The sequence below is a fragment of the Protomyctophum bolini genome (genome assembly GCF_963924005.1).
Source record: "Protomyctophum bolini genome assembly, chromosome: 18".
NCBI classification, from domain to species: domain Eukaryota; kingdom Metazoa; phylum Chordata; class Actinopteri; order Myctophiformes; family Myctophidae; genus Protomyctophum; species Protomyctophum bolini.
The window spans coordinates 33,501,893-33,529,801 of record NC_137879.1 but is presented as its reverse complement, the minus strand read 5'-3'; the positions used below and the strand labels follow the sequence as shown (position 1 = coordinate 33,529,801).

The 27,909-nt window shown below is 45.3% G+C and overlaps 1 protein-coding gene across 3 annotated transcripts; it reads left to right on the top strand.

Moving 5' to 3' along the window:
* LOC308332731 (uncharacterized protein) lies at positions 1–27,601 on the top strand. Of its 3 annotated transcripts, none has more exons than XM_080788771.1 (9): positions 1–128; positions 2,275–2,353; positions 2,836–2,957; positions 4,234–4,460; positions 4,576–4,828; positions 7,370–7,552; positions 13,973–14,153; positions 15,309–15,490; positions 25,238–27,601. In XM_080788771.1, the coding sequence occupies exons 1-9, from the start codon at positions 75–77 to the stop codon at positions 26,561–26,563; spliced, it is 2,607 nt and encodes an 868-aa protein (XP_080644897.1). In that variant the 5' UTR covers positions 1–74; the 3' UTR covers positions 26,564–27,601. The 3 variants fall into 3 exon arrangements, with proteins under 3 accessions (XP_080644897.1, XP_080644896.1, XP_080644895.1); XM_080788770.1 differs by having other exon boundaries at positions 7,328–7,552; XM_080788769.1 differs by having other exon boundaries at positions 7,325–7,552.
* Positions 27,602–27,909: the final 308 nt, after the last annotated feature.

Genomic DNA, 27,909 nt, shown 5'->3' with positions numbered 1-27,909 from the left:
TGTGTGTGTGTGTGTGTGTGTGTGTGTGTGTGCGTGTGCGTGTGCGTGCTCCTGCAGTTCTGAAGCTGCTGAAGATGGCAGTGGGGATGCGAGCTCTGCTGGACACCGTTATGCAGGCACTGCCTCAGGTAAACAACACAAGGCCCTTCAACATCACGACACATCTCACTGCAAAAGCCTTCATTATTATTATTATTTCCCTTGTCCCACCGCCCACAGTACTGTATATATATATACAGTATATCCCATTCAGACCTGAGGACCAGATTCTACAGATGTCTTCTAAATTTTCTGGGAAAAAAAAAACCTACGTTGCTATATCATGTCAGTGGTTCTCTGACAACCATCTGAAAATATGTTGTGCCAGGCACAACATATAAGCAAATATATGAATTAAAAAAACGTTCGCTGTGAAAGAATATCATTATATTCAAAAGATTTAAAACAAAATAGCAGATCTATACAAGCTCGTATAGCGCAGCACTTGGGGCACCAAAAATTAATGGCTAAAGTGGTTTAAAGCTATGAGGTGACCCAGATGCGTTCTATACTGTAGGTCTTGATGGGATATACTGTATATACAGTATATGTCTATGGAACCCTTTCATCATAATTATGTCCCTTTGGAGCTACGGGGTCCCATCCCATGCAGGATCCCATAATAATTGTCTTTTTCTTTTGTGTATGTTGAGTGTCCCTTCAATAACCCTCCCCCCCCACGTCAATGTCAGGTGGAAACCACACATGTCCCAAACAGTTCCCTTTCATTACTATACAAAAATAAAACCTTTGAAATAGTGAAAATAGCAGATCTACAAGCTCACGACGTGCCGCGATGCGACACACAGTGAGCCTGCAGATCAGCGTTTTTTTTTTTCCCACTATAGTTTTGTGTGACATCTTGTATGATGGAGTATAGGACATTAATCATGAAAAACATTTTAAAAAACGTAAACGTCAAAAGTTGAAATAGGCGATACGAGATTTGTTTTTGCCTACAAGCAACGAAAAGCGGTTGTTCCGAAGACCCCTCAATGTGCAATGTTTGACGGAGGGTGGTAATGAGGCCTTCACAACATTCAGTAAAAATGACACGTATACACGGTATTATTAACATTGCTCCACGGTGGAATACGATGATACCATCTCATCTCGCGGCTCTGATAGCGCTATATACCCGAGAAGGCTGATATAATCCCCCCCTGAAGCTCAGAAGAAGTGCTCGTAATTAATAAGTCCGGTAATGGGGTATGGACATTTCTGAAGTCGTGCGACAATTAGAGGTGCTTATTACGGGTTGCAGAAATGTTAAGGCTGTTCATACCTGTTGCTCTACCACCATAATCTCCTTTCTCCGCTCAGTAGCCGTGCACACTATTGAGTGTATAACTCATCAGAAACCCCTCTGTCCTCCCTCATCTTCCCTTCGCATTACAACACTGTGTTTGATTTCACTTTGAACGCCTCTTGGAACTGTGTTTCGTGTCACTTTGTACTTCCCTCCGGGGTACTGTATAGCTTTGATTTCCTTTTCTTTGTTTTAATCAGTGTCACGGCGCGCTGATTTATTATTTCCTCGCCGGGGACTGGGTTAGCATAAGCTGTCACTTTTTGAGTTGATTTGGACCTATACGGTGTATTGATTGATTGATTATTTGTATTAGACGACAACAAATGCAAAACGGTACACGGTACAGTCAAAGCACATTGATCCAAAAGGATAGCACCGAAAAGAGACCTTGCGGTCTTGTTTCCATTCGGGTCCCATGCGTTCATTCACAACACAATGCTGACGACAATCGAGATATCTCAACTATGTACAGGTGGAAGTACAAAGAAAATCCAAATCCAAATAAATCACTCAGAGGGGGGGGGGGGGGGGGGGGCTATACTAGGGAGGTTGGGCAGTCATCTTCTCTCCCTTTGACCCGGCTGAACATTGATATGGTGATATGTCAGACCGGTTTTAAAGGAAGCCAGTGATTTGTTTGTTTTGAGGGAAGGGGACAGGGCATTCCACACCTGGCAGTGGCAGTGCTGTGGAAAGTGAATTTACTCATATTTTGTTATGTGGGTATGGCACCAGATCATTATTTATGTACAGTAGGTACTGTAGATATAACTGTGTTCCTTCAAAAAGCCTGATTTACGCATTGCACAATAGACCTCCCTCCAGGTTTGTTTTTCTGTTCTGCGAGTGACTGTTGTGTTCTCTTGTGTGAGTCAGGCATTAATCGTGCCTGTCTTCCTTGTCGTCTCTCTCTCTCTCCGCAGGTGGGGAATCTGGGCCTTCTCTTTATGCTTCTGTTTTTCATCTTCGCAGCGCTGGGAGTGGAGCTGTTCGGTGACTTGAGTAAGACACGGAGAGAAAACCACGCGCGCTGCACGCGTGCACGGTCGGACACACACATGCTGCACACACACGCACGCACAAGAGCAAGTCCACGCGTCATTCCTCTTCCTGATGTTTTAATGTAATGTTGGTGCCTAATTGCTTTACTGATTTCTCCGTGGGAGTGATGTATCGAACCCTTCAGCTGTAGCCTTTAGCTTTCAGATAGATGTCATTGCAATGATCATCATCATCATCATCATCATCTCATTGCTCTGTTATGCTCTTATATTTCAACTCCACCCATTATCTCTCTCTCTCTCTCTCTCTCTCTCTCTCTCTCTCTCTCTCTGTCTCTCTCCTTCCCTCTCTCAATACATATCTGACTGTTTCCCATACAAGTGGGTCGTAAACCCATTTCTGGGTCGTGGCGGGCCCATTTGTATAGGTCACGACTAGTAAATCTCTCTCTCTCTCTCTCTCTCTCTCCCCCTCCTTGTCAGTTTGCGATGAGCTCCATCCGTGCGAGGGTTTGGGCCGCTATGCTACGTTCAAGAACTTTGGCATGGCATTCCTGCTGCTGTTCCGAGTTTCCACTGGAGACAACTGGAATGGCATCATGAAGGTGAAGTGACACCGTTCTGAACCCCTAGGATTGCGACGCATTGTAGCTCTCTTGTAGACTGGCTTATATGTTTCACTGTGTGTTGTAAGTATGTGTAGCCGGGGGGTATAGCCCTCGGTACACCCAGGGGCTTTTATTTTCGTTCGGCCTGCTGGGGGAAACAAGAGACATTTCCTGGTCTATAGGACAAGGACTATTTGTTTGTTTGTTTGTTTATTTTCACATACAAAATATTTTGGAAATGATACACAAGGAGAAAGCCTAAAAAACCCTCCAGGGGCTTGCAAGTGGCTTCTCCAGGCATGTTTATTTCATTCATAGTTGTTTTGGTTTGTTTAAAGAAAAAAACAATCATTGAACATGCAGATCTTAAACATTAGAATACAGATAAAATACAGGGACAGTGAAAGGACGGAAATGTACTGTACTGACTATTAAAAGAGGACGAGAAGCGAAGACCGTATACGGTGGACTCCATGTTGCCTTTCCTGGAAGGAAAGAAACATGCGCAATGGGCTATATGCATAGCCAACACTTCCGCGTTCAGCTTCCTTGGTCTCAACTGCGCATGTTTCTTTCCTTCCAGGGAGCAACATGGAGTCCACCGTACGGTCTTCGCTTCCTCTCCTCCTTTAATAGTAGGAGTGGGAGTGAACTACAGTCCAGAGGGGCGTCGCTCAGATCGGTTGAACCAATCATCTCCAGCGCCCGCCCCTCTAGACCAGAAAGCAGGCTGGCTAGACCAGGCTAGTGTATAGAGGGGTAAACTCATTGACTGCCACGGACGAGGACAATACTATGTCGTTTCAATCCGAGGCTCACACACCGCCATCGGCGAGTCTCTCACGACATCGTCGTGTGGTGTTTTTGCAGTGGTCCGCGATAGAGGGCGCTCTTCCGCAAACTGCGGACGATATCCTATAGGAGTGACGAAGGAGATTAGGCAATTTTCCCCAGAGGTGGCTATATGCAGTGTGATGAGGAGCTGACTTAGGCCAAAACAAATCTAAAAATAACTAGACTAGAAAAAATAAACGATACCTGGTTAAAATGAGGAGTATAGCTTTTATTCAATTAAAAAGGCAACTGCCGACATGTTTCGACCTAACCCGGGCCTTCATCAGGGTCTAAGAAACTTTAGTTTTAAGAAGGTGACGGAACGTGACCCTGGGCCCTGACGCGAGGACCATGTACATTATTATAAGTCAGTCAGTCGGTGAAAACAAATCCGTGATGGGGGTCGACTGACCAGCTTCTGCCCCGTGCACGTTTTCAGGACACTCTGAGGGACTGCGAGCAGGAAGTGGAGAAGACGTGCTACAACACGGTGGTGTCGCCGCTCTACTTCGTGTCCTTCGTGCTCACCGCCCAGTTCGTGCTGGTCAACGTGGTGATCGCCGTGCTCATGAAGCACCTGGACGAGAGCAACAAGGAGGCCAAGGAGGAGGCGGAGCGGGAGGCGGAGCTGGAGCTGCAGGCGGGGGAGAGCGCCAGTGGGCCCAGGTATATACTTTGTATAGTATAGCGCTAGTGGTTGAAAAAATGAGTTGTTTTGCGTGGGTTGTGACGATGCTAACATTGGGGACATGGGGGGGGGTGTGTCTCCCACTACTCGCAGGTCTCCCCAGCTGATGAACCCCATGGCGGCTGTGGGCCTGGAGCGGACCGGCTCCTCCTCCGGGGCCTGGAGGTGGGGAGGGGGAGGGGGAGGAGGGAACGACGAACACTGGGAGCTGGAGAGAGGAGGGGGAGGAGGGGGAGGAGGGAGTGCGGCGATGGACGACTCGCCCCGCGCGGATATCACCCGGGACTCGGTGCACATCAGCACGGACCCCCCAGACACTCCCTCGTGCCTGGAGACCCCGCTGGAGGTGAGGAGATGCGTGCGTCCGTGCGTGCGTTTGATTTTACAATATAAATTTGGCAGTCCCGGAGATTATAAATGTCATTCAATGGGGGGTCCGTAGACGAATGTATCTAGGTCAAACTGCGGGGTCCGTGAAAATATAATGCTTGAGAAGCACTGCCGGAGCCATAAAAAAGCTTCTCTTATATGGTGGACGGTCCCTGGCAAATATTTTCGAATGGGGGCTAATAAGTGTCAATTTTGACAAAGATTGAGAACGACTGTTCCAGTCCAAACCACTACAGTGTCCTCCCGTGCAGTGGGACTGGGACTTAGGACGCGATTCGTACTCCTATTTTAGAGCCGAATAAAAGTCGGTTCGGCTCTGTAGAGCCTACAATGTGACGTCATTTGAGGTTCGGGGGGGGGGGGCTGAGAGTTATAACCGTAAAGGAACACGCCAACGCTTTCATTTTCAACCTATGATGAAGTTTGCTATGTTGGTGTATAGCGCCTATACAATAAGGGTGGTCTTCAATTTGACGTCATAGCACCGATAACGGTATCCCGTCAGGATAATTTGCGTGTGTGTGTGTGTGTGCCGTGTGCGTGCGTGCGTGCGTGTGCGGTGTGTGGTATATGCATTTTTTTTCCCCCCACCCCTGTATCCGTCTGTGTGTGCGGCTGCATGTGTGTATTTGTATCTGTCTGTGCGTGGGTGTTATCTCTGCCTGCCTGAGAGAGAGAGAGAGAGAGAGAGAGAGAGAGAGAGAGAGAGAGAGAGAGACAGAGAGAGAGACTTAGAGAGAGACAGAGAGAGAGAAGAGAGAGAGAGAGCTCTCTCCCAGCAGAGGACATGCCAGTCATGGATAGGTCACAGTGCCCTGGGAAAGCCTGGTCCGCAGGGCCCTGTTGTTCAGGCTATTTCCAGACGGCAGGGATATATGTAGGAAACAGAGGCCTTGGCGAGCGCTGTGGTCCTTTCGCAGAGATGTTTATCCCATTCTGACCTGAGATCAGATTCATACGAGGTTTCCACTGGACACACACTGGTCTGATTAAACCCATTCTGACCTGAGATCAGATTCTAAGAATGTCAGTCGTTCTTCGATTTTTCAAAAATAGCAGACCTACAAGCTCGTAGCACGCCACTCGGTGGCGCGCTATGAGCTTGTAGATCTGCTATTTTTCAATAGCTAAAGCATAACATGATGCTGACACCAAAATGGGTTCCCGTTCAGAATGGGTTAAATCCCTCCAGTGGTGCAAAAAGTAACTATAAGTGCGTTTACTTAAGTACTGCACGATGTACTTAAGTACAATTTTGAGGTATTTAATTGCGCTTTACTTGAGCATCTCCAATATCCAATACCTTTACTGCTACTCCACTACGTAATCTCGGAGGCAATCCTCCACTGCATTTATTTGAAAACTTTAGTCACTGCAACACACAACCACTTCTTACACATTTCAGCCATTTGGAAGTATAGCCGGTCTACAAGCTCGCGACGCGACACATTGTGAGCTTGTAGATCTGCTATTTACTAAGGATTTTTTTGTGAAAACTTGAAATGGGACATCACTTTTGGCACTTTAAGTACATTTTGATGCAATACTTTTGTACCTTTACTCAAGTAAATGTTTTATTCCCGGACTTTTACTTGTAATGATGCAGTTCTACATTGAAATATTGATACTTTTACTTAATAAAACAATTGAGTATACTTTTTTGAGCAACACTGGTTCAGGAGTGATGTGGTATTCTACTGCCCCCAATGGACTGAAGCGGTAATGCATGTAAACTTCGATGACTAGTCTGAACTAGGTATGCATCCCCAAACAGAGGGCCTGGATACAGCCTGTATTATGACAGCAGTGGCCATTTTGTAGGGAGGGGCAGGGAAGTTCTATTTGTACCTGAAAATGACTAAATACATGAAATTGTATTTGTGCTTTTTCACCAGTTTGTGTTTTGCCATCACTTTATAAAGCGTTAAGGTGCATGCACTGTCAGTCCTCAACAACAAAGAGCTATATTTAAATGAAATGCATTTAAATGTTCATATCCATCCAAGAATTACTTTGACTGTCCTGAACTATACTGTCCCCCCCCCCCCCCCCCCTCGACGTCTTTCTTTGTCCGTCTCTCTCTATATTTTTTCTCTGTTTCTTTTTTTCTTTTCGATCTGTTTCTCCTGTTCTTCTATATCTATCCTTGTGTCCTCGCCATCTGCACTGTCTGTCTGTCTGTCTGTCTGTCTGTCTGTCTGTCTTGTCTGTCTGTCTGTCTGTCTGTCTGTCTGTCTGTCTGTCTGTCTGTCTGTCTGTCTGTCTGTCTGTCTGTCTGTCTGTCTGTCTGTCTGTCTGTCTGTCTGTCTGTCTTGTCTGTCTGTCTGGTTTCTCTCTCGTTCTGTGTGTATGTGTGTGTGTCCTCTCTCTCACCATCTCTCTCTCTCTCTCTCTCTCTCTCTCTCTCTCTCTCTCTCCCTCTCCCTCTCCCTCTCTCTCTCTCTCTCCACAGCAGAGGGAGCTGTTTGACTCGGTCTCCCCCTCTCTCTCTCTCCAGCAGAGGGAGCTGTTTGACTCGGTCTCCCTGGTGGCCAGACACTCTTGGATCTCCCAGGGCTCCATGGGGGAGGGGGGGGAGATGAGCCTGATGGACAACCTGTCGGCGTCGATCTGCCACTACTACGCGCTGCCGCCCAACAGGCCCAGCAACGAGCAGCACCACCGCACTGCAGATAAGAAGGTCGGTCACATAGTCACACAACCATTGACCAATTCTGACCTGAGATCAGATTCTATAAAAAATGTCTTCTACACACATCCTGACAGTTCTCTGAAAAAAGCTATGTTTCTATGTCAGTCGTTCTTCGATTTTTCAAAAATAGCAGACCTACAAGCTCGTAGCGCGGCACTCGGTGCCGCGCTTTGAGCTTGTAGATATGCTATTTTTCAAAAGCTAAAGCATAACATAATGCTAACACCGAAAGGGGTTCCCGCCCCCAGAATGGGTTAAGCACTATCTTGGCACTATAGCAGTTTTCTTCTAACAGTTTGAATCAACGGATCTAGACACTTTTCTTCCGTGCACGTGTAGTTTAAGTTTTGGTGAAAGTATGAAGGAATAGGGAGGGTCCAAAGTTGTATCACTTAAAAGTTAAATATAAAAAAAAACGACAAAACATTTCAAAGTAAAAAGTTCAGGCCTCTGTGTCCACATTAAGGTGATGTTTTTTTTTTAAATTTGTGAATGGAGTCTCCAGGTGAAAGAATGAAGAAGTAGCTACGAGCTTGTAGGTCTGCTATTTAAAAAAAATCGAAGAACCACTGACATAGAAACATGGCTTTTTCAGAAAACTGTCGGCGTGTATAGAAGACACTTTTAGAATCTGATCTCAGCTCAAAATAGGTTAACAATCTCTAGGCCTATAGTACCGTATGTTGGAGACCTTTTCGCAGCAATTATAGGCCATCTCTCCACCAGATTGAAAACGCTCAAGTCAAGTCCCATAATATATACAAAGCACGTTTCGTACACGGCTCGGCGAACCTACTGGTGTGTACAAGAACTCTTTTTACATTCTGCTGCACTGTCTTGTATACTTTGTCTCCCCTCCACTCCACTAATCCAGCCCGGTGCTTCCAGCTCGCCAGCCGCGTTCAGTCCTGATCCTCGTCCCTGAAACCATGAGCTCATTCCTGCGCTCACATCTTCACTCACTTATATTGGGTCATGCTTGACAGCTTTTTGGTCTAGTTCAGCAACCTCAATGACATGGTTTACAGTTGGCTCTGCATGCTCCAGACTGTTTTATGAGTGTCGTGTGTGCGTGCGTGTGTGTGCGTGCGCGTGTGTGTGTGTGTGTGTGCGCGCGTGCGTGTGTGTGTGTGTGTGTGTGTGTGTGTGTGTGCGTGTGTGTGTGTGTGTGTGTGTGTGCGTGCGCGTGCTTGCTTTCCACAAACAACACACAATTTTGAGAAACAAAACCACCACCCGTATAGGCAACAATTTATCACTCTCACACACACACACACACACACACACACACACACACACACACACACACACCCACACACACACACACACACACACACACACACACACACATGCGTCTCAATCAATATAAGCTATGGATCATTGAAACCCTGAATTATGCAACTGTGGGTGCCTCTTGTCCTCGTTTGGAAGGAAGTCGCGAGGGCCAATTAACATTAAGCATTGCAACAAAAAAAAAAAATCTCTTTTAAATAGGCCCGAGACGTTGTTATTACCGCAGCTGCGTCTCGCTCTGGGGTCTCATTCTGAGAAGTTAGCAGAAATCTCTTCCAGCGACCACTCTCCGCCCCCTGCCAAATGTAGGCCCCCTGCCCCCTCTCGACATGGCAGCCCCTGCCGCTTGCCTGTCAGGAAGCATTTCCCCTATTAATTCCGCTGGTTTGGGGCGAGGGGCCAACCAAACAGCAGCTCCTTTCACAGGAGCCAGAAGCGCTTGAGGCTCCTTAAACGCTCCGTGAACTGAAGCCAAACTCCACAATGTACGTTCTTCCAAGTTCTGGAGCTCGAGCGCTCTGTGGGCGAATTAGTTAACCAGTGGCTGTTTTAGCTTTAGCTGAGTCAGTGCGAAACTGATAGATTCTATAGAATGTATTTAGTCCGTGCGTGCGTGCGTGCGTGCGTGGCAAACATTTCTAATGGCAACATTTTTGAGGAATTGCTGTTTTGTCTCTCATAGAAGGCGCTTCCACATTCCATAATTTGAGCAGTGTGCTTGTCTCTCGACGACAGTATGTCATATATCGTTTGTTCAAGATTTTGTTTGTCATGCTAAACCTTTATTCGGCTAAATTGGATGCGCTGTCGTACAGTGTAATTAATCCAGTATACCTATGGCTCTGAAGTTTGCCTACACACTTTAGGGCCTTTCAAACGGGATGCGATATAACGCGCCTATAGTTCATTGTCAATGAGACCTGCGATTTTGCGCTAGTTGACTACCGGTAGTTTACTAGTCGACTAGTCAACTAGTTGTTTAACCACCTATTATTTAAAAGAATTGGAAATAAATATTTGTACATTTAAAAACTGTGTACATTGGTGACTGACTATAATCTACCTTATCTTGAGGCCTACAAAATAAATAAATAAATGGAATTTGAGATACCCCTTGAGATACAATATCTCGTTTCCGAGAGGGTCCACAAGCATGCAGTCAATACAAGGTAATTATAACAGAAAAGAAAAGAAAAACAGAACACAAAACAAACAAACATTTCACATTCACAATGTCTAAAGTCAAGTTTGTAAAAAAAATGAAAGGACGGACAGGTCGCATAGCTCGTAGCCATGACGCTTAAAAAAAAATAGGAAACCAATGTTAATTCGCGATATTAAAATATTATTTTGCGTCGTGGCTACGAGCTGTGTCGCCTCTCTTTTCATGTTCATGCCGTGCACTGTGTGCGCCCTTCCAGCCTGTTTCGTTCGTAAAGGTCAAGTTTGTTAACAGTATAGTGGATTAGCAAACCACCTAATTAACACTCACAGACGGCGATTACTCTCTTGTAGAAATCATTCTTGTAATGAAATTGTTATTTCGGACGATTTTCATGTTGCCATACTTGTGTGAGTAACCGTTACCTATAAGCATTGACTAGTGGTATATTGTGTTGCCTCTGCCCCGAAGCTTATAAGCATGGCATGAGGTAAAGCCAGATGAAGACGTCAGACACAATGACAACAAGATGTAAAGGGGCCGTTCCCACAGGGCGCTGCTGTGGAAATAAATCTCCCATGAAACACAAACACTTGACGTCATCGTGATCTCCGTGAGCCGCTAGTGTACCGCGCGACGGGCCCAATAATGACATACCCTGTTGTGTGTGTGCTATAATGACAACACACCACGGTCCAAGAGAATAACGCTGAGAGAAAAGTGGTTCCTTTTAAATGTTATGTGTTGTGTTTTTGTATATTTAGTTACTTTGTCACTGTCAACTTTGTGTGCGTGCGCACACACGCGTACTGTGTGTGTGTTCTCTCTGCTAACCGCGGCTCGTCTCTTCCTTGCCTATTATAGATCCCTCTAGCGGAGGTGGAGGTTCTCTCTCCGCTCTCTCCGGCCTCTGAGAAATCCTGGTCGCTAGCTCCGGCCGACGACCCGGCTCCTGGCGACTTTAACCCTCTCTTTCTAACCAGACTGGAATGCAACGTACTGACCGGCTCTTCTTTCTTTCTTAAACCTCTGTCCATCTGTCCTTCCCTCCTCCTCGTCCTCCTCCTCTCCTCGGCAGTTTGATCTTATATGGTGTTTCCTGTTCCCCGGGGGGTGACTTTCAAATCCACTTATACCGCTCCTCTGCGTTGCTATGCTCAGTGCAGTGCGCTCAGGTCACAACAAGCTGGCTGGCTCTCAGCACCATTTTGGGGCAGGGACCCCTTTTGGTGTTTTAAACATCATGTTGATCTGCTATTGAAAAATAGCAGATCTACAAGCTCATATAGCGCGCCACCGAGTGGCGCTCTACGAGCTTGTAGGTCTGCTATTTTTGAAAAAAAATCGTAAAAATGTGGCCCAAATGTTTGAATATATATTCTTTTAACTCGGGTCTTAATGGCTTATATAACCACATGAACCCGAGCATCATATAGTTGTTTATATACGGTGAAAATATATATTATGTGAACAACATTTAGCAGAAACACCAGATCCAGTATGCACTGTACACACCAACACGTGTTCAAGCGACTCGTACACCGCCAAGGTGGTGGGCATGGGCAGGAACCGTACCCAGCTGGCACCAGCTGGACGCGGGCTATTTCATGACCCATTATAATATTCAGACCAGGTGGTGTGAGTTTTCTAATTGAGTAACACTCTGGTAAAAAGAGCAAAGGGTGAGTCTCTCTCCGTTAATGGCTTGGTTTGGGTCATTGGAAAAGAGGACGGCCAGTATTATGCCTCGGACAGCTTTTTTGTTCTTCTCCGTGATCAAAAAGTCACTTTGGGGAACGAGTCGAAGCGGGGTTGATGATTAACGTATACATTTGGGCTCGTTAGTGTTCGGAGCAACCTCCTGGTCCCTTCACTCTGTGATCCACAGACAAACCCCCCCCGACAAGTAATTTAATCCATTTTGGGGGCGGGAACTCCCTTTTTGGTGTTTTTAAAAGCATTATGTTATACTTTATTAACATTTGAACTATTGAAAAATAGCAGAAATTGTAGGGCTGCTATCTTTTGAAAACTATAGTGAAAATGTGCCTCAAATCTTTGAATATATATAATTATTACAGAGTGAACATTAATAACTCAAATCTTTGCTTCTGGGGAGGTCCATGGAACAAAATATTTTCAGATGGGGGGGGGGGGGGGGGGGGGGGGGGGGGGGGGGGGCGGAGGCATTATTATCATATAATTGTTGGGGTTCTTCTCAAATATTGAGCATCACTCATACAGAAACATAAGGTTTTTCAGAAAAGACACATTTTTTAATTTCGACGTCAGGCCAAAATGGGTTAACAGAACACTTCCTACTGTGCCAGCGTGAGGGGGCATTGATCAGCGGGACCATATCCATGTATTATCAGTCCAAACCAAAGCCTGTGCCTTGCTCTATACCGGATCAACCAGCTCGTACAATTGTACACAAATTAAATCGACATTAATTTAGTGGATCTAAAACGGAACGATTGCATTTGACAGAGGAGAGGAACCCATGTGGAGTTGAAAGCCCTTGAAGAATCTCCCTCTCTCTCTCTGTCTCTCTAGTCTTTCCTTCTCCTCCTTAACTTCTATGCCTTATTCGCTAAAGTCTACGCCAGTGCTTTTCAACCCTTTTCATATCAAGGCCCCCATGCATTATTACAGTTAGCCTCTCGGACTCAAAACGTAGTAATATTTTGGTGTCGTGTTTTGGATAAGATTTTGTCCACAATCCCACGCTGTACTGTACTGTAGGTATACGAGACAAACAGGCAAAGTCAAAAATGGAACTTCTTCTACATTTCTCTAATCGTGCGGTAGACTTCTTCTACATTAAAGTAATGCAGATGTTTAACTCCTGAGAGCGTGAAATGAAACCACACGGAAGGGTCCATTAGGTTACCAACTCTCCATCATTTAGCTGTTGGGGACCACCTGGAACCCCATCAAGGGGACCACTGGTTGTCCCCGGAGTGCCCGGACCACTTGTGACCAGATTTGACTGAGAGACTGCCATCGCGCAAATTCCAGAGGAGAAAAACCTTTTTTTTTTTCTTTTCTTTTATAGCACAGGCAGACTCTTCACATACAACCAAACATGAACAACCAATATGTCAATTTGAAGCTATGATTCCCTGCATGGGAAAACGAAAATTCAAAAAAGTCCAAAGGCAGTCCCTCAGTCAAATTTAGTCGCACTTATTGAAAACCACTGGTCTACGCTATAGACATGACACTCACACTACACAACTCTCTTTCCTTTTTAACGTGTGCTTTGTGTGTGTGTGTCCAGCGTTCCTCTCTGTCCTTTCCTACACCTGTCCTCTCTCTCTCTTGGTTTGTACCGTCCATTATGTCTTCTAGCGTGACCAGTGCTTGTTTTTTTCTTTCATTATTGTGGCCATTTCTTGGGCAGGTTATTGTGTAGTGCGTACATATATACATACGTGGGAGGTTCGGGTGGGCGCAGCGAACTCCTGAGTGTCAATTTTTTTCTGTTCCAATGATTTCACGTCTCTTACGAGAGTTAAACTTTGATCCTCAGGATTCTTTTGCGACGGACCAAGTCGCGCCATGTCGCGCCATGTCGTCAACAGAACAGATCTATTAGCATAGCGGTTATTAGCCTATACCGCCATGGACGCGGAAAGTCCATGTCCAAAAGGTTTCGCCCTGGTTCATATTATACACCCGCGCTGATTTCAATTTATAGGCCAGGTCTGGGTTTTTTCTGTGACGTGATGCCAGTTAATGTCTTAATGTCCCCTATAGCTGTCTTACCCCCCCCCCTCGTCCGTCCCCTGATATGGAGACCCTGTCTGTCACTATACCTGCTTGCTGATGACTATAGAAGCCTCTGTTTGTGGTGTTTAAGGCAGACGCGTACGTACGTGCGTGCCATTCTACAAGCCATTCTCCAGAGAGGCTGACTGTCCTCCTGTCCTCCTTCCCCCCCCCCCCAGACAGAGCAGCTAGACCCGGGGGAGCCCCTGGAGGACCACCTGCTGAGCATCAGGAAGTCCACGGTGGGCCGCACACACTCCCTGCCCAACGACAGCTACATGTTCCTGGAGCAGGCGGGCCAGGGGAGGGGAGGGGCCCTGCAGCACACGGAGGAGGAGGGCCCACGAGGGACCCATTCAGGTAGATAGCCTGGAAACCAGTGTTGTTTTCGTCGACTATAAAACTAAGACGAAAAATGTTCGTCGACTGCCTGTTTTCACTGACAGAAACAAATGAAAACTAAGCTACGATGACTAATACTATAAGACTAAATATACTGACAATTTCGTCGACAAATAAAAACTAGACTAGAGATCCAGTATAAGTCATTTTACACTTGGTTGCATGCTGAAAATAGCTATTAATATAATATAATATATATAATATTTTCAGCAAGTGTAAAAACACTCATTACGACGGCATCAAGACCCGCCAAAATACATTTTAGTCGACTAAATCAACTGTAGATTTAGTCGACTAAAACCTAAAACACTAAGACATTCCAGGTGACTAAAATGTGACTTAAACTAAATTAAGTTTCAGTCCAAAGACTATGACTGAAACTAAAATAGAAATTTGCTGCCAAAAACAACACTGCCTGGAAACCACACAAATCTGCCACAGGAAGAAAAGGAAAAAATCCCTGCAGGGAGATTGGTCTGACTGCAGGCACTCTTTATCGATTATACATTTCACTCACCCCCAGAGTTGTGTGTGACCAATCAGAGCCCACTATTCAAAGCAAAGACTTGTTTTGCTGCGATGTTTGGAATCTGTTTGTATACAGTAGTCTATACCAGGCCAGGACATTCCATTCACTGCAGCACGTCGATAAGAAATGACTCCCTATCAATTCAAATTCAGTTCAACGCACCGTGGCCTCTCAGAATAGATTTTTTTAAATTAGATTTTTGTTTTGTTTTGTCGCTATTTAGATGCATTTAATTTCGAGCCATTTCGCAGGCCAGTCCACATTGACGCGTCCACAACATCACAGTCACGATGCGATGCATTGTGAGCTTGTATATACTGTAGATATCTTCAAAAAGCGGCACGGGCATGAGGATTATGAAAACTATTCGTCCCTGACGTCAGGCCTAAATGGGTTAAACTATGCCTGCCCCGGGAGCCAATGGTAAGGTGGGTGGTTCTAACCGAGAACGTTGGTGGGATTCATATTGTGGTCCTTTGTGTGTGTGTGTGTGCGTGTGTGTGTGTGTGTGTGTGTGTGTGCGTGTGTGTGTGTGTGTGTGTGTGTGTGTGTGTGCGTGTGTGTGCGTGGTCGTGGTCATGCAGGCTCCAGGAGCTCCCTGCGCTCCCAGCCGGAGGCGTGCTGTTCCTCCCAGCAGCAGCAGCTCTCCGCCCCCACGGGGCTCTTCAGACCAATCAGCCCCCACGGCCACGCCCACCCGGAGAGCATACCCCGCCTCCCGCCGCCCAGGCGCTCGCACACGCTCAACCGCACGCTCCGCAGACAGGTACACACGCACGCACACACACACACGCACGCACACACACACGCACACGCACACACTCAACTTTATACTTCACTGACACGGAGAGATTCTATCAGTTAACAAAAAACAAAAAACAGAGGAGGCTATTGGAGAACCCGATTTGGACGGGGTCACATGACCTGAGGCAGGGACAATGTCACGATGACAGGAATCATCCATCGTCCACATAAATATAGATTTTCTATCAATTACACAATCGCTATAATCCATACCCAATTCGGGGGAATATATATATATATATCACCCATTCTTGAGATAAGGGACAAAACTTTTTTCAAACTGGATTTTTTTTTTTTTTAAGATACATTCAAATCAAATAGATGTATTTGTAGACACAGGTCTCAACTACCAATCTTGAGAAGGAACAGGTTTTTCGCATAACATTTCTTTCTAAAATGGGACATTTATGCACTTAATACCTGATTCATGTCAACTCCGTCAGACACACTAAAATCCCTTTTAATTGAATTGTATCATTTCAACAATAATATAAAGTCCTCAGTTATCTTATAATGGCTTTCAGTAATCAAGTTAAGTAATACAAATCTTTTAATATTATTTTGTTCCAATATCACACTATTATGAAATATCCAATTTCTCAAAACCGTCATTTCAACCTTTATTTTCAATATTATAACATGAAAACCATGTAAAAAAAAAGAAAAATCATCATTACGTATCATTTCAGTTGGTGTTTCAATACATAAGCACAAAAGATTTGACAGCAAATTTTCTATTTCTTTGGAAATTAACAAAAACATCACGGGACGAACGTCTGACGGAGTTGACGAACATCTGACGGAGTTGACAAGTTTAACTGATTTAGGTTCTAGACCACCTAGGATCTTGATTCTGGTGACTAATCCCACATTTTCAAGGATGAGGAATACAGTGGTACTATTTAGATTTGCCCTGTGAACATGGCAGCCATTTTTCAAAATGGCCGCCAACTTTCTGTTATTTCCCAATAACTCAAGTTCTACACCACCTAGGATCTTGATTCTGGTGACTAATCATACATTTTCAAGGATGTGGGATACATTGGTACTATTTAGATTTGTCCTGTGACCATGGTAGACATTTTTCAAAATGGCCGCCAACTTTCTGTTATTTCCCAATAACTCAAGTTCTACACCACCTAGGATCTTGATTCTGGTGACTAATCATACATTTTCAAGGGTGAGGAATACAGTTGTACTATTTAGATTTATCCTGTGACCATGGATGGTAGACATTTTCAAAAATGGTGGACCTGCTATTATTTTACCAATTTACTCGGGAATATTATCAGAATAATATAAAATCTGTGAATACATTTCTTACGAAGAATTTTCTTCACCAATGTTTGTAAAGGTGTCTACTAACATATCCCACATCGGTTTCTATTTGACCACCCTAGGGGCATGTTTGACAGCTGCTCAAAGTTGGGTACCATCAACAACCAATATAAGGCTAAATGTTCTAAATTTCATTATGCCAAGTAGCATGTGGCATGTCAAACTAGGGGCTTTTCATGATTCTGGATCCATTCCAAGCATTAGTTTTGCACAAAAAACACTACGTTGGCTAAAAACGGCCATAGCCATCATCACAGATGTGATGAGGTCAGCACATGTCGGCACATTTGGGCAAGTGGCTATGGCCAAACTAGGGGGTCTATGGCCAAACTAGGGGTCAAACTCCTTGGGCTAAATTCGGTGAGGTGAACAGTGAGCAGTGAACAGTGAGCGAAAGACTGAAGACAGAAGATTTGGCTTCAGGACCATCAGGCAGGATGTGCAGACACTGAAGGCATCAGTGTCTTTCTCTGTGTCCCCAGCATGTCAACCAAAGCAATGTTACCAAATCAAAGGAGCCTTCACCTCATGTCACCTGGGGCTGGGTGAGCAATCGTATCCTGTATCTAAACTCACAACTAAATACAGACACTTGGCCAGACTGCCGTTTGAAAGGGTCAAACCCCTCATCCTGATTGGGGAAGACCACCCCACCTAATCACACCAACCGAAACAAGTGAGGTTGGGGCCTCCAGGTGGGCCAGCAGCCATCTGCACAAGACTGGGCTGGACCCTGCAGGAAAGCAATCTCCAGCCAAGACAATGTAAGTTGACTATAACAGAGCCCCAGAACACAGAGCTCAGGAGAAGGATGGAGAAACACTGGCAGGAGGCCACCAAGATACAATGCCCCAGAGACCCAGAGTGTGCCACCACTGGCAGTAAGGAGATCAACTGCTGTAGCAAAGATGTCATGAAAGGCAAGTCTCCACCAAAAAAAACCCTGAACCTAATCGGGGAGTCAAGAGACCAAAGTTTCTCCCCCACAGTTCCCTGCAGTGGCCAGTGAAGTCAAACTGTGCATCTGTACCTGAAAGGGGCAAGTCAAAGGCCAGAAAGCCCACCTCCTTTTAATGTCCTGTCAGTAGAAACTCAACCTGCACCTGAAATAAGCCCTTACCTCTCCCAGAGAAAGTTCATCCTTTGAAATGTAATGATTAGTCGCCAGAATCAAGATCCTTGGTGGTCTAAAACTTGAGTTATTGGTAAAATAACAGCAGGTTGGTGGTCATTTTGAAAAACAATGGCTCCCATGGTCACAGGACAAATCTAAATAGTACCACTGTATTTCTCATCTTTTAAAATGTATGATTAGTCGCCAAAATCAAGATCCTAGGTGGTCTAAAACTTGAGTTATTGTAAAATAACAGCAGGTGGCGGCCATTTTGAAAAAAAAATGGCTGCTATGGTCACAGGACAAATCTAAATATTACCAATGTACCCCACATCCTTGAAAATGTATGATTAGTCACCAGAATCAAGATCCTAGGTGGTGTAGAACTTGAGTTATTGTAAAATAACAGCAGGTGGCGGCCATTTTGAAAAATGGCTGCCATGGTCACAGGGAAAGTCTAAATTGTACCACTGTATCCCTCATCCTTGAAAATGAGGTCTTAGTCACCAGAATCAAGATCCTAGGTGGTGTAGAACTTGAGTTATTGTAAAATAACATCAGGTGGCGGCTCTTTTGTAATATGGCTGCCATGGTCACCACGAGACAAATCTGTGATGGCCCCATAGCCAAAAATGTTCCTTAAGGCATGCTCTAACTGTGTGCCAAATTAGAATACTGCCCATTATTCAAAAACAATAATTTTATTGTTTTAGGAACACTTTTGTCAACTCCGTCAGATACACGTCAACTCCGTCAGACGCAAAATCTGACGGAGTTGACGTCTGACGGAGTTGACAAAATGGCATTTGTTTTCATCTTAACCCTCTTTAGTACAATGTAGCCATTTTGTTTTTGCTTAATTTTGTTAGCTAAACCAAACCCCTAAACTAAAATAATAAACATTATTTTGGAATTCTTAACAAAGATCATAAAAATGTGCAGACGGAGTTGACATGTAAAAGCTGTGACCACATTGTTATCAACATTGTTTGTTTAAAATATCAAACAATTGAATGCTTGTCAGACCAGGTACTCCACTGTTGCAACAAATATAAATGAGACTTGGAAAAGGAGTCTTCAGGCTAAATCTGTCGACAATATTTTCTGATTAATTTAAGACTTTTAAAAAAACCTGACGGAGTTGACGGAGACGTGGGACGAACATTTGATATGAGATATTTAATAGAGAATATAAATTAAAATTAACTGTGTATATTATTTGCTATGTTGTTGACAATCTACTTTAATTTTGTATGTATATTTATGTGATTGTGACAGTATTAGACACTTTTTTGGCAGTTTGAAATTGTGGCCACTTGCTGGGGACAGGCTAAATACAGGCCTTTTTGGGTACAGGGCCTGCTTTTAACTAATTCAGATGGAATATGAAAACAATTATAATGAAATTAAGGGCATAATAATACACAACTGTATTACACTTAACTTTGCAAGTGCTTTTATTTTTATGAATTAATAATTTTTTTACATAAAATAAGGCTCTTATGTGTGGGACATGTTTTTTCCACTTTTGTCCCTCATCTCAAGAATGAGTGATATATATATATATATATATATATATTTAACCAATTCCTTATTATTAATCATGATTAATTAATTATTCACCCGTGAATAATCTGCTTATATAGCATTTTATTTTATAATTTGACAGGCCTAATTTAAATATTTAAAAGAAAAAGTGCGACAAAGCAAGTGGATAACAGTCTCGTCCCTCTCAGTGTTTTTTTTTCCTGCAATGTCCCGCCCCATTTTTTTGCATACTGGGCCCTGGTTGGTTATTTAGACTGGCTCCAGACTAATCTGGTTGGATCGTCACCACTTCGGCCGTGAAGTCGCCTCCCACAATTGAGGTGGGGCCATTCTGACCTGAGATCAGATTCTAAAAAATGTCTTCTACATCCTGACAGTTTTCCAAAAAAAAAGCTGTGTTTCTATGTCAGTGGTTCTTCGATTTTTCAAAAATAGCAGACCTACAAGCTCATGAGCTTGTAGATCTGCTATTTTTCAATAGCTAAAGCATAACATAATGCTAACCCCAAAAGGGGTTCCCGCCCCAAAATGGGGTAATCTGCCTGTGGCAATATGAATTTGAAAGGCAGATGAAGTCTGGCTATGCGAGGCTATCCCTGACATATGCAAGGCGGGAGCATAATAGGTATAGTATAGACTAGTCCACTAGTAAACTAGGCAACTAGTCAACTAGTAAAAATCACTAGAAGTGAAAGCCCTACCAGGCAACTTACGCAAGACATTGAGTGAATTAAAACCAGCGGTTGAAATACAAAAACAGGGGAGCCTCTGCCTGTCCCTGGCATGAATAGACGTACAGCAGCTCTGGTCCAAATAAGCGTCTTAGCGCTGAGCTACCATAGAAGGCCAATTCACATCTTCTCTCTTCTCTCTCAGGTAACATTCGCTCACAGGCTGTGTGTACCACCTCTTAACGCCATGGTTGGGGGGGGTTTAGCGTCTGTCAACCAACCCTATACCTATTTATAAGGAGTGAGGATTTGTAACAACCTGAGAGAAAATGCTGCAATGAGATGCCTCAATGGCAGTGAATGGTATATACTTTGAAGTCATGCTGAGTTCTCCCATTGGGGAAGCACTGTTTAGTAATTACCGTTTGCTGCCAGCAAGAGGTGCCATTGTGTCAAACAATACCTATGATAGATTCTTTATTTTTGTGTCATGCACCCAAGGCGCCCAGCCCACATGGACTTATAGGACACACCATACAAATCATGGCTTCAATATTTCATAAGTGTACACAAACAAACAAATCTGCTAAAGCAAAAATACCTTTCCTAAAGCAAAATTCCAGTTTTTCGTGGTCCTCTAACCAGAAAAGGTTAACACAGATGGTTGTCATTTTACAAAATAATACGTGTCTTAATTCTTCATATAATGGGCAGTAAAAAAAAAAAAAAACATTTCATTTTCAATGTCTTTCAAATCACACACTAGACACACTCCTAGTCCTCCTCAGGAGTACCAATGCATCTACCCGTTTCTAAAGCTAATGGTAAGGTCCCAGAAGGCAGCGGTGCACAAAAACATCTCTGACTTTTGGATACATTTTGCGTAACATAAGGTTCAGGGCCATAATTATATTTCTTATAAAACTGGACATCAACACGTCAGTGTTGATGGCCATTCATGACGACCGTTGACGACCAAAGCTGTCCTAACCTTTTCTCTCCCAGTTGTTCTATAATTGTTCTCGTCGTAATGTTGACTATGTCCTTTCTCCTCCTCCTCTGTCTTCCCTTCTACCCGTGTGTCCCGATCATCACCGGCCGCCGCCCGTCCTCACGTCCGTGTTGAATATTTGCTCGTCCCTTTGTGTCGTCGATCCCCAGCTCAGTTGGGTGCAACAGCCACCGGAGCCTGAGCTATCGATGCTCAAACACAGATACTCCTGTTTCTGAGGCACTCTCATGGGACCTCACAATTCGTCCTCTAATAATCAGTCAGAAGTCAGACACACAGAGACACGCGTGCTATATACCCTCTCCTCCTATACCCTCTCCTCCTCCTCCCCCATGTTCATTTAAATGTCTGTCTTAGTGCTAATCATCTCAGCCGCTCCGCACATCGCACCTGCAACTCTCTCACATGGTTAACCGTGGCCGTGACTGCCAGGAAGCCATGGGTACATAGAGTAGAACAGTGAAGTAAAGTACAGATGACCGTAAAGTGACAATTTTAGGACTTTTAAGACCTGTACATTTTTTTTTATAAAAACAAAGACAAGAAATTACATACCATTATTGCGTCAAAAGTAATGAACAAACTATAAAAAAAACGGATCAAACTTTGGCCAAATTGTCAAATCATATAAGAAGAACTATAGGCAAAATCGTGTGTTGTGTCCAGCTTGTAGATTGGCTATTTTCACAATTGTACCTGTGGAGCCGACAGCCTAAATGTATACAAAAAACTAAATGTAACGCCTCAACTCCTACACAATTCCAAGTGCTTATCAGGTTTGGGGGGTGTCCCCAAGGATTATGATTATTTTGGAGGGTCCCCGCAGTTAAAAATAATATGATAATTATTATTATATTGTTTTGCTTGAACCTGGGGTGGTGTCGGTATAGATTCTAACAGCGTTACTCCAGCTGTACCGTCATGCCTCGTTTACAAACAACAGGAGCTACCTATCAGAACGCTGCGTCACTTCAACACCGTGCACTTAGAACACGCGTTGCTGTCGGGCGGCGACCTTGTCTCGTCCATACCACTCCTTTTTTTCCTTTTAGCGAATGGAACGAAAGCGTTCAGAAATAGTGAAGATACGCCGATCTACCATAAGCTCTCAGTGCATCGCGACGCGTTTGGCTTGTGAGCTTGTAGGTCGACTATTTTCACTGCTTTTGCTTGACATAATAGGTTGAAATGTGGACACGACACGCTTACGTCCGACAGCAACGATATAACACGACTCAGGGGATTACAGCAGAACGTTCTGTCCATAATGATGTACTATTTGGCCATTTTATACAAACGTGGTCATAGAGTACTTGTTCTTTTAGTTTTAGAAGTTATAGAAGGGAATAGCCACCATAAGCATTAGGACATGGAGAGCAAAAATACAAAAAAATATATCTTTAGTGACATTTATAAACTCTCTTATTTTTTTAATACTTCGACTGTATAGACCAACCGTCCTCTGTGCAACATTTTGCAGAGACAGGTCTGCCGTGGCTAGACTGTCTTTGTCCACTAGGTGTCAGTATATCATCACATCATTCACAATCTCACAGGGAACTCATGATTCTGGTTGTCGATCCAAACCCAAAACTCATGTGTGGCCTGCTTTATTTATTTTTCTTTTCACCTCAATAAATGTCCTATTTATTGGGATCATAATTTAATTTAGTTTAGTTATTTAATCAATTCTCTGTGACTGCTGTTATAATGTCCTTTCTTTCCGTTCGGTGATCGTGTGTGATAGCGAAAGCCATTTTGAGTTCATTGGGACATTTTAGGAGTTATGTCAACCTTCCAACCTTCCCCTTCATCTCCTGTAGCTGCATAATGTGTGCCACCGTCTGCCCACCATTTCCCTGGCTGTCACCTCATACTGTAGATCAGTATAGAAAAGACATGCAGTGTTAGGCTGTCGCGATTACATTTTTCATTTGACAATAATTATTTAATTAATTGACATAATATTTATTTTTTAGCATTGAGCATCTGTTGGGTTTTTAGGCTTCGCAATCAAACATTGCACCGGGCAGATATGACAGATAACCTAATATAAAACAGAATCACTGACGTTTAATAACTATTCATTTTGGTTTTAAATACGAGAAATAGCTGATCTGTATAAGCTTGCAGATCTGCTATTTCTGGTATTTTTGCGAAAGCGTTTGGAAAATGACCGATTATGACATTCATGCAAAAACAACTGCGATTAGGCCATTATGCAATGATTGCGACAGGCCTATAGTGTTTCCACACCACCGACCACCACAGGCCACAGAGATGTGGGTGAATGGGCAGAGGGCATTGAACAGAGCGCAGTGTGCCAGCCTTTAGCTGCTCCTGTCCCTCCTCTATGTCCTACTGTATGTGGATCATTCAATTCAATTTTATTCCATCCATCCATCCATCTTCAACCGCTTATCCGTAGTCGGGTCGCGGGGGCAACAGTGGAGAGCTCCAGACTTCCCTCCCCAGAGCAACTAGTGACTTTTAGAAATTAGTGACTTCCGGGGTCTCCTCCCAGTGGGACGTGCCTCGAGGACCTCCCTATAGGGAGACGCCCGAGAGGCATGCTAACCAGACGCCCGAGCCACCTAAGCTGCAGGCTCCTTTCCAGGCGAAGAAGCAGTGACTCTACTCCGAGTCTCTCTCACGTGGCATACAGTACATTCTATTATCACTTATGGATCAGTCCAGTGGTTCTTAAATGGTGTGCTTGAGACACCCTGGGTCCAGGAGGTGTGCCTTGGGATTTTTTTGTGACAAACAAAACTTTATTATTGCAAATATATACAACTTGTACAACTTATTATTTTGTATTTACTATTAGTAGCTAGCATATACTGTGGTGCAGATCATTTCCCAATACAGAGAAGGCACATTTTATATACCCTTAGAAATAAATTAAGCACTTTCAACCTGTGATTTCTATTTTGGGGCATGAAGTCATACTGTGTAGCTGTTTATTTTATATATATATATATATATATTTTTTTTTTGTTGCAAGGGTCTGTCTCCGAGTCTCCGACACTGATACATGTATAACATATCAATTCATTTAAAGTTAGCGTTTCTGACAACATTCTTGTCTCTTTCCAAAATACAGTGCCGTTTCATTGGATTTATTTTCAACTGAATTCTGGAAGTCTCAGCTCTAAACAGACAACAGTACAGTCCTGCTATACTGCATACCTATGCCAGAGCCAGAGGTGTCTCAAAACGACGACGTTACGCAGTATGACTTTACATTTCAATAGATTTTGAATGAATTATCAAAAAGAAATAACTATAGCTATAGATACAGCCGTGCCTTGGGATTTTCACTTGCCTATTGGTTGTGCCGCCAATGAAAACCACTGGTTTAGTCCAACTCTTTGTGTTGTCATCGAATACGGTCACAAAGTCAACTTTCACTCGGGGTGGACACTGTGGGTAACGTGTGTGAACCTCTGACCCTCCAGCTCGGTCATCCTCCACCAGGTCACCACCTCACGCTGTGTATAGTCTCGCGTTGCCAGACTATTATGTTGCCTCGCGCAATTTCCAAATGCTTCCGTCAGGCAGTCTATAGGAGCTATACGGAAGCTCTATCGTCAGTAAAAATATAAAGCGGAAGCGCAAGCTTCCTCCTCCACTTCCATTTTGCCTTTACGGTCGCGCAGATTTGCCCTAATATAAATCGAAATCGTCTAAGCATATTATGGAATGCTTGCTTAGCAGAAATCGAAATAAAAATACAGTAATATGTGAAGATATTTTTTAAATTATTTCCGGGAATGGAAATGCCAGCTTCCTTATTCGGATTTCGTGGAGGTTGTATTTCCAGACTCTGGAAATAGTTGTCTGGCGACGCGACACTAAACCTCATACTAACTATAGTCCTCCCCCTCTCATCTCCTCCATTCCCCCTGCTCCTCCCCGTCTCCATCTCCTCCACCCTCCCCTCTCATTCCCTCCTCCACCTCCTCCACCTCCTCCTCCTCCTCCTGCACCCTGCCTATACGACACCACGGTCCCGCTCCAAAGGCTGCGGTGTCCACTGACTCTCAGGAGGCCCCGATGTGTTCGGGAGGAGAGGAAAGCAACGAGGGGCTCCTGAGCGTAGCCTCTCTGGGCCTCCCTCCGTCCTCCACCTCCTCCTCCTCCTCTTCCTCCTCCTCTTCCCCCACCTCCCCCGGCTGCGGCGCCCTCCTCCATCAGCACCCGGCTCTCCGCCTGGTCCCCGCGACGCCGGGCGCCTCCCCGAAAGCGCCCCGCCCAGACGGCGGCGGCGGTGTGCACGCGCATCAACCCCACCACCACCGCCACGACCAGCACCGCTGCACCTCCTATGCTTCCTCCTCCTCCTCCTCCTCCTCCTCCGCCGCCGCCTCGCCCCCTCCCCTCCCGCCGGCCCGGTCGCACCGACAGGAGGAGCAGTCGTCGTCGTCGGCCGACCAGGAAGTGTCTCTCATCACCGGGGCGGCACTGGCCAGCAGCGACGCCGCCACTGGCGTGGAAGAGAGGCCTGCGGCGGCCGCTCTGGAGCTGGGCGGCGTTGTCTGTGGCGTTGGTGGCGACGGGGGGCCCCGCCAGGGCCGCGCGGGGGGCGGGGGGCCCTTCCTGAGGCAGCTGAAGCGCTTCCACAGCGTCGACACGCAGGGCCGGAACAACAACAACGCCCTCCTCCTCCTGCCGCCGCGCCCCCCGCGCCCGTCCTCGTGGCTGGACGACCCGCGGCGCCACTCCGTGGAGGAGGTGTGCCCCTCCCCCTCCCCCTCCTCCTCCTCCTCCTCGCTGGCGGGGTCGTCCGCCGGCGGCCTGCAGCGGCGGAGCAGCGCCGCCACCACCGCCGCCGCCACCTCCTCCTCGTCCGCCTCGTCGTCGGGCTTCGTGTCCCGCGCCGACAGCCTGCAGACCCCCCAGAGCCAGGCGGCGAGCCCTCCCCCGCCCACCGCCCTGTCCTGTTCGCCCCGGCGCAAGAAGAAAATGAGCCCCCCCTGTATCTCCGTGGACCCCCCCGACGGACTGGAAGGCCACCACCAACACCACCACCACGCGGCCCTGCACGGGGGGAGCATAGGCCTCATGATGGGGGGGTTGGGGGGGGGACGGGTGTCCCCCCACCACCAGGCCCCCCTCCTGCCCGGCACGACGCGGGACACCTGCCTGAGGAGGCGGGCCCCCTCCTCCAGCGACTCCAAGGACTCCAAGGACTCCTTTGACCTGGGGGCCGCGGGAGAGGGCGGCGCGGCGGCGGCGGTGGTGGCGGTGGGCCCGGACGGAGGCTCACCGAGCCCCAACACCAACACCAACCCCAAGCTATTGACTCTTCCCAGCTTCTCCTTCGAGAAGACGAGCTCTGAGCACTAGAACACTGAAACGCGGAGCAAAAAAAGAACAAATCACACACACACGCACACGCACACGCACACACACACACACACACACACACACACACACACACACACGCACACACGCCGCTGGATGAACGACTCCTCGCGCACCAAAACGCACACATACTGTACTGTACCACACACACACACACGCATATGCATACGCACACGCATACGCACGCACGCACTCAGACACGCTGATGCACTCGGCGTATCCATGGTGGTGATAGTCCTAGTAATAATGCTGTAGAGAGTAAAAACATATGGTAAAAAAACTACAACAACACAAGCCGTGTCCTTGGTTTGGAGTGCAGTACTGTAGTAGTGTGAACCAATTTGTCTTTGTATTGTTACTGCCAAAAACAACATGAGAACATGAGGAAAGGAAAGGAAGAAAGAAAGAAAAATAACACGAACACAGTGACCTGAAGACGAAACGAGACAACTAAACCCTGACTGTTTCTTCTTCCACCGTTTCTGCACAGCCGATTGGCTGCAGGTTGACCCTATGACCTCTGAGTGGATATTAAGCGGCGGTTGTGCACAGCCGATTGGCTGCAGGTTGACCCTATGACCTCTGAGTGGATATTAAGAAGCGCTCTGTGTTGCACAGGGTGGACTGCGCGCCCAGTCGTAGGGCAGCAACATGTGGTACAAAGCAATATGAACGTTTTAGAGACACTATTTTCTTAAATTATTGGGCCACAGTGTTTGTACAGGATGTAGAGACATTTTGTTTTCATTATATTTTTTATTTTCCCGTCTTCTTTGTTTTCGTGTGATTCCCCCCCCCCCCCCGTTTGTTTGAACAGTTTTTTGGTTTGTTTGTTGTTTTCGTCTTTTATTTCTTTCACTGTAGGGTATTTCTAGCTTTCTTGATTTACCTTTAAGGAAAGTGAACGTTTTTCAAAGTGCTGAGAACCATGTATTTGTAGGAATAATATATATAAATATATATATATTAAGAAAAAACTAAAAACAAGTCATTAAACTGAGCTTGGATTTTTAAGCACAAACTGTAGAATGTGGTGTTTTGATTGTTGCAGGAAAAAAAGTATGTTGTTTTATTTAGCACATGTTAGATGTTAGTGTTGCTATTCAAAAAATAGCACATACAAGTCACTTTGTGCCACGCTGAGAGCTTGTAAATCTGCTAGGCTATATTTGAAAAATCGGGAACATTAAGCCAATCTTATGCTGTAGGCTACAGTATAACATTTCTAACTCAAACCTTTGCTTCTGGGGGTCCCTGGAACGGAAAATTTTGAGACAGTTTGTCGGCGGCCAAATACATACATTTTGGGGATCCCAAAACCAAATCAA

Bases quoted from the DNA above. Each gene is read 5' to 3' on its own strand.
- LOC308332731 (XM_080788769.1), top strand. From the start codon at position 75: ATGGCAGTGGGGATGCGAGCTCTGCTGGACACCGTTATGCAGGCACTG. The intron at 2,354-2,835 runs GTAAGACACGGA...CCTCCTTGTCAG, and splicing joins GGAGCTGTTCGGTGACTTGA to TTTGCGATGAGCTCCATCCG. The intron at 2,958-4,233 runs GTGAAGTGACAC...GCACGTTTTCAG, and splicing joins ACTGGAATGGCATCATGAAG to GACACTCTGAGGGACTGCGA.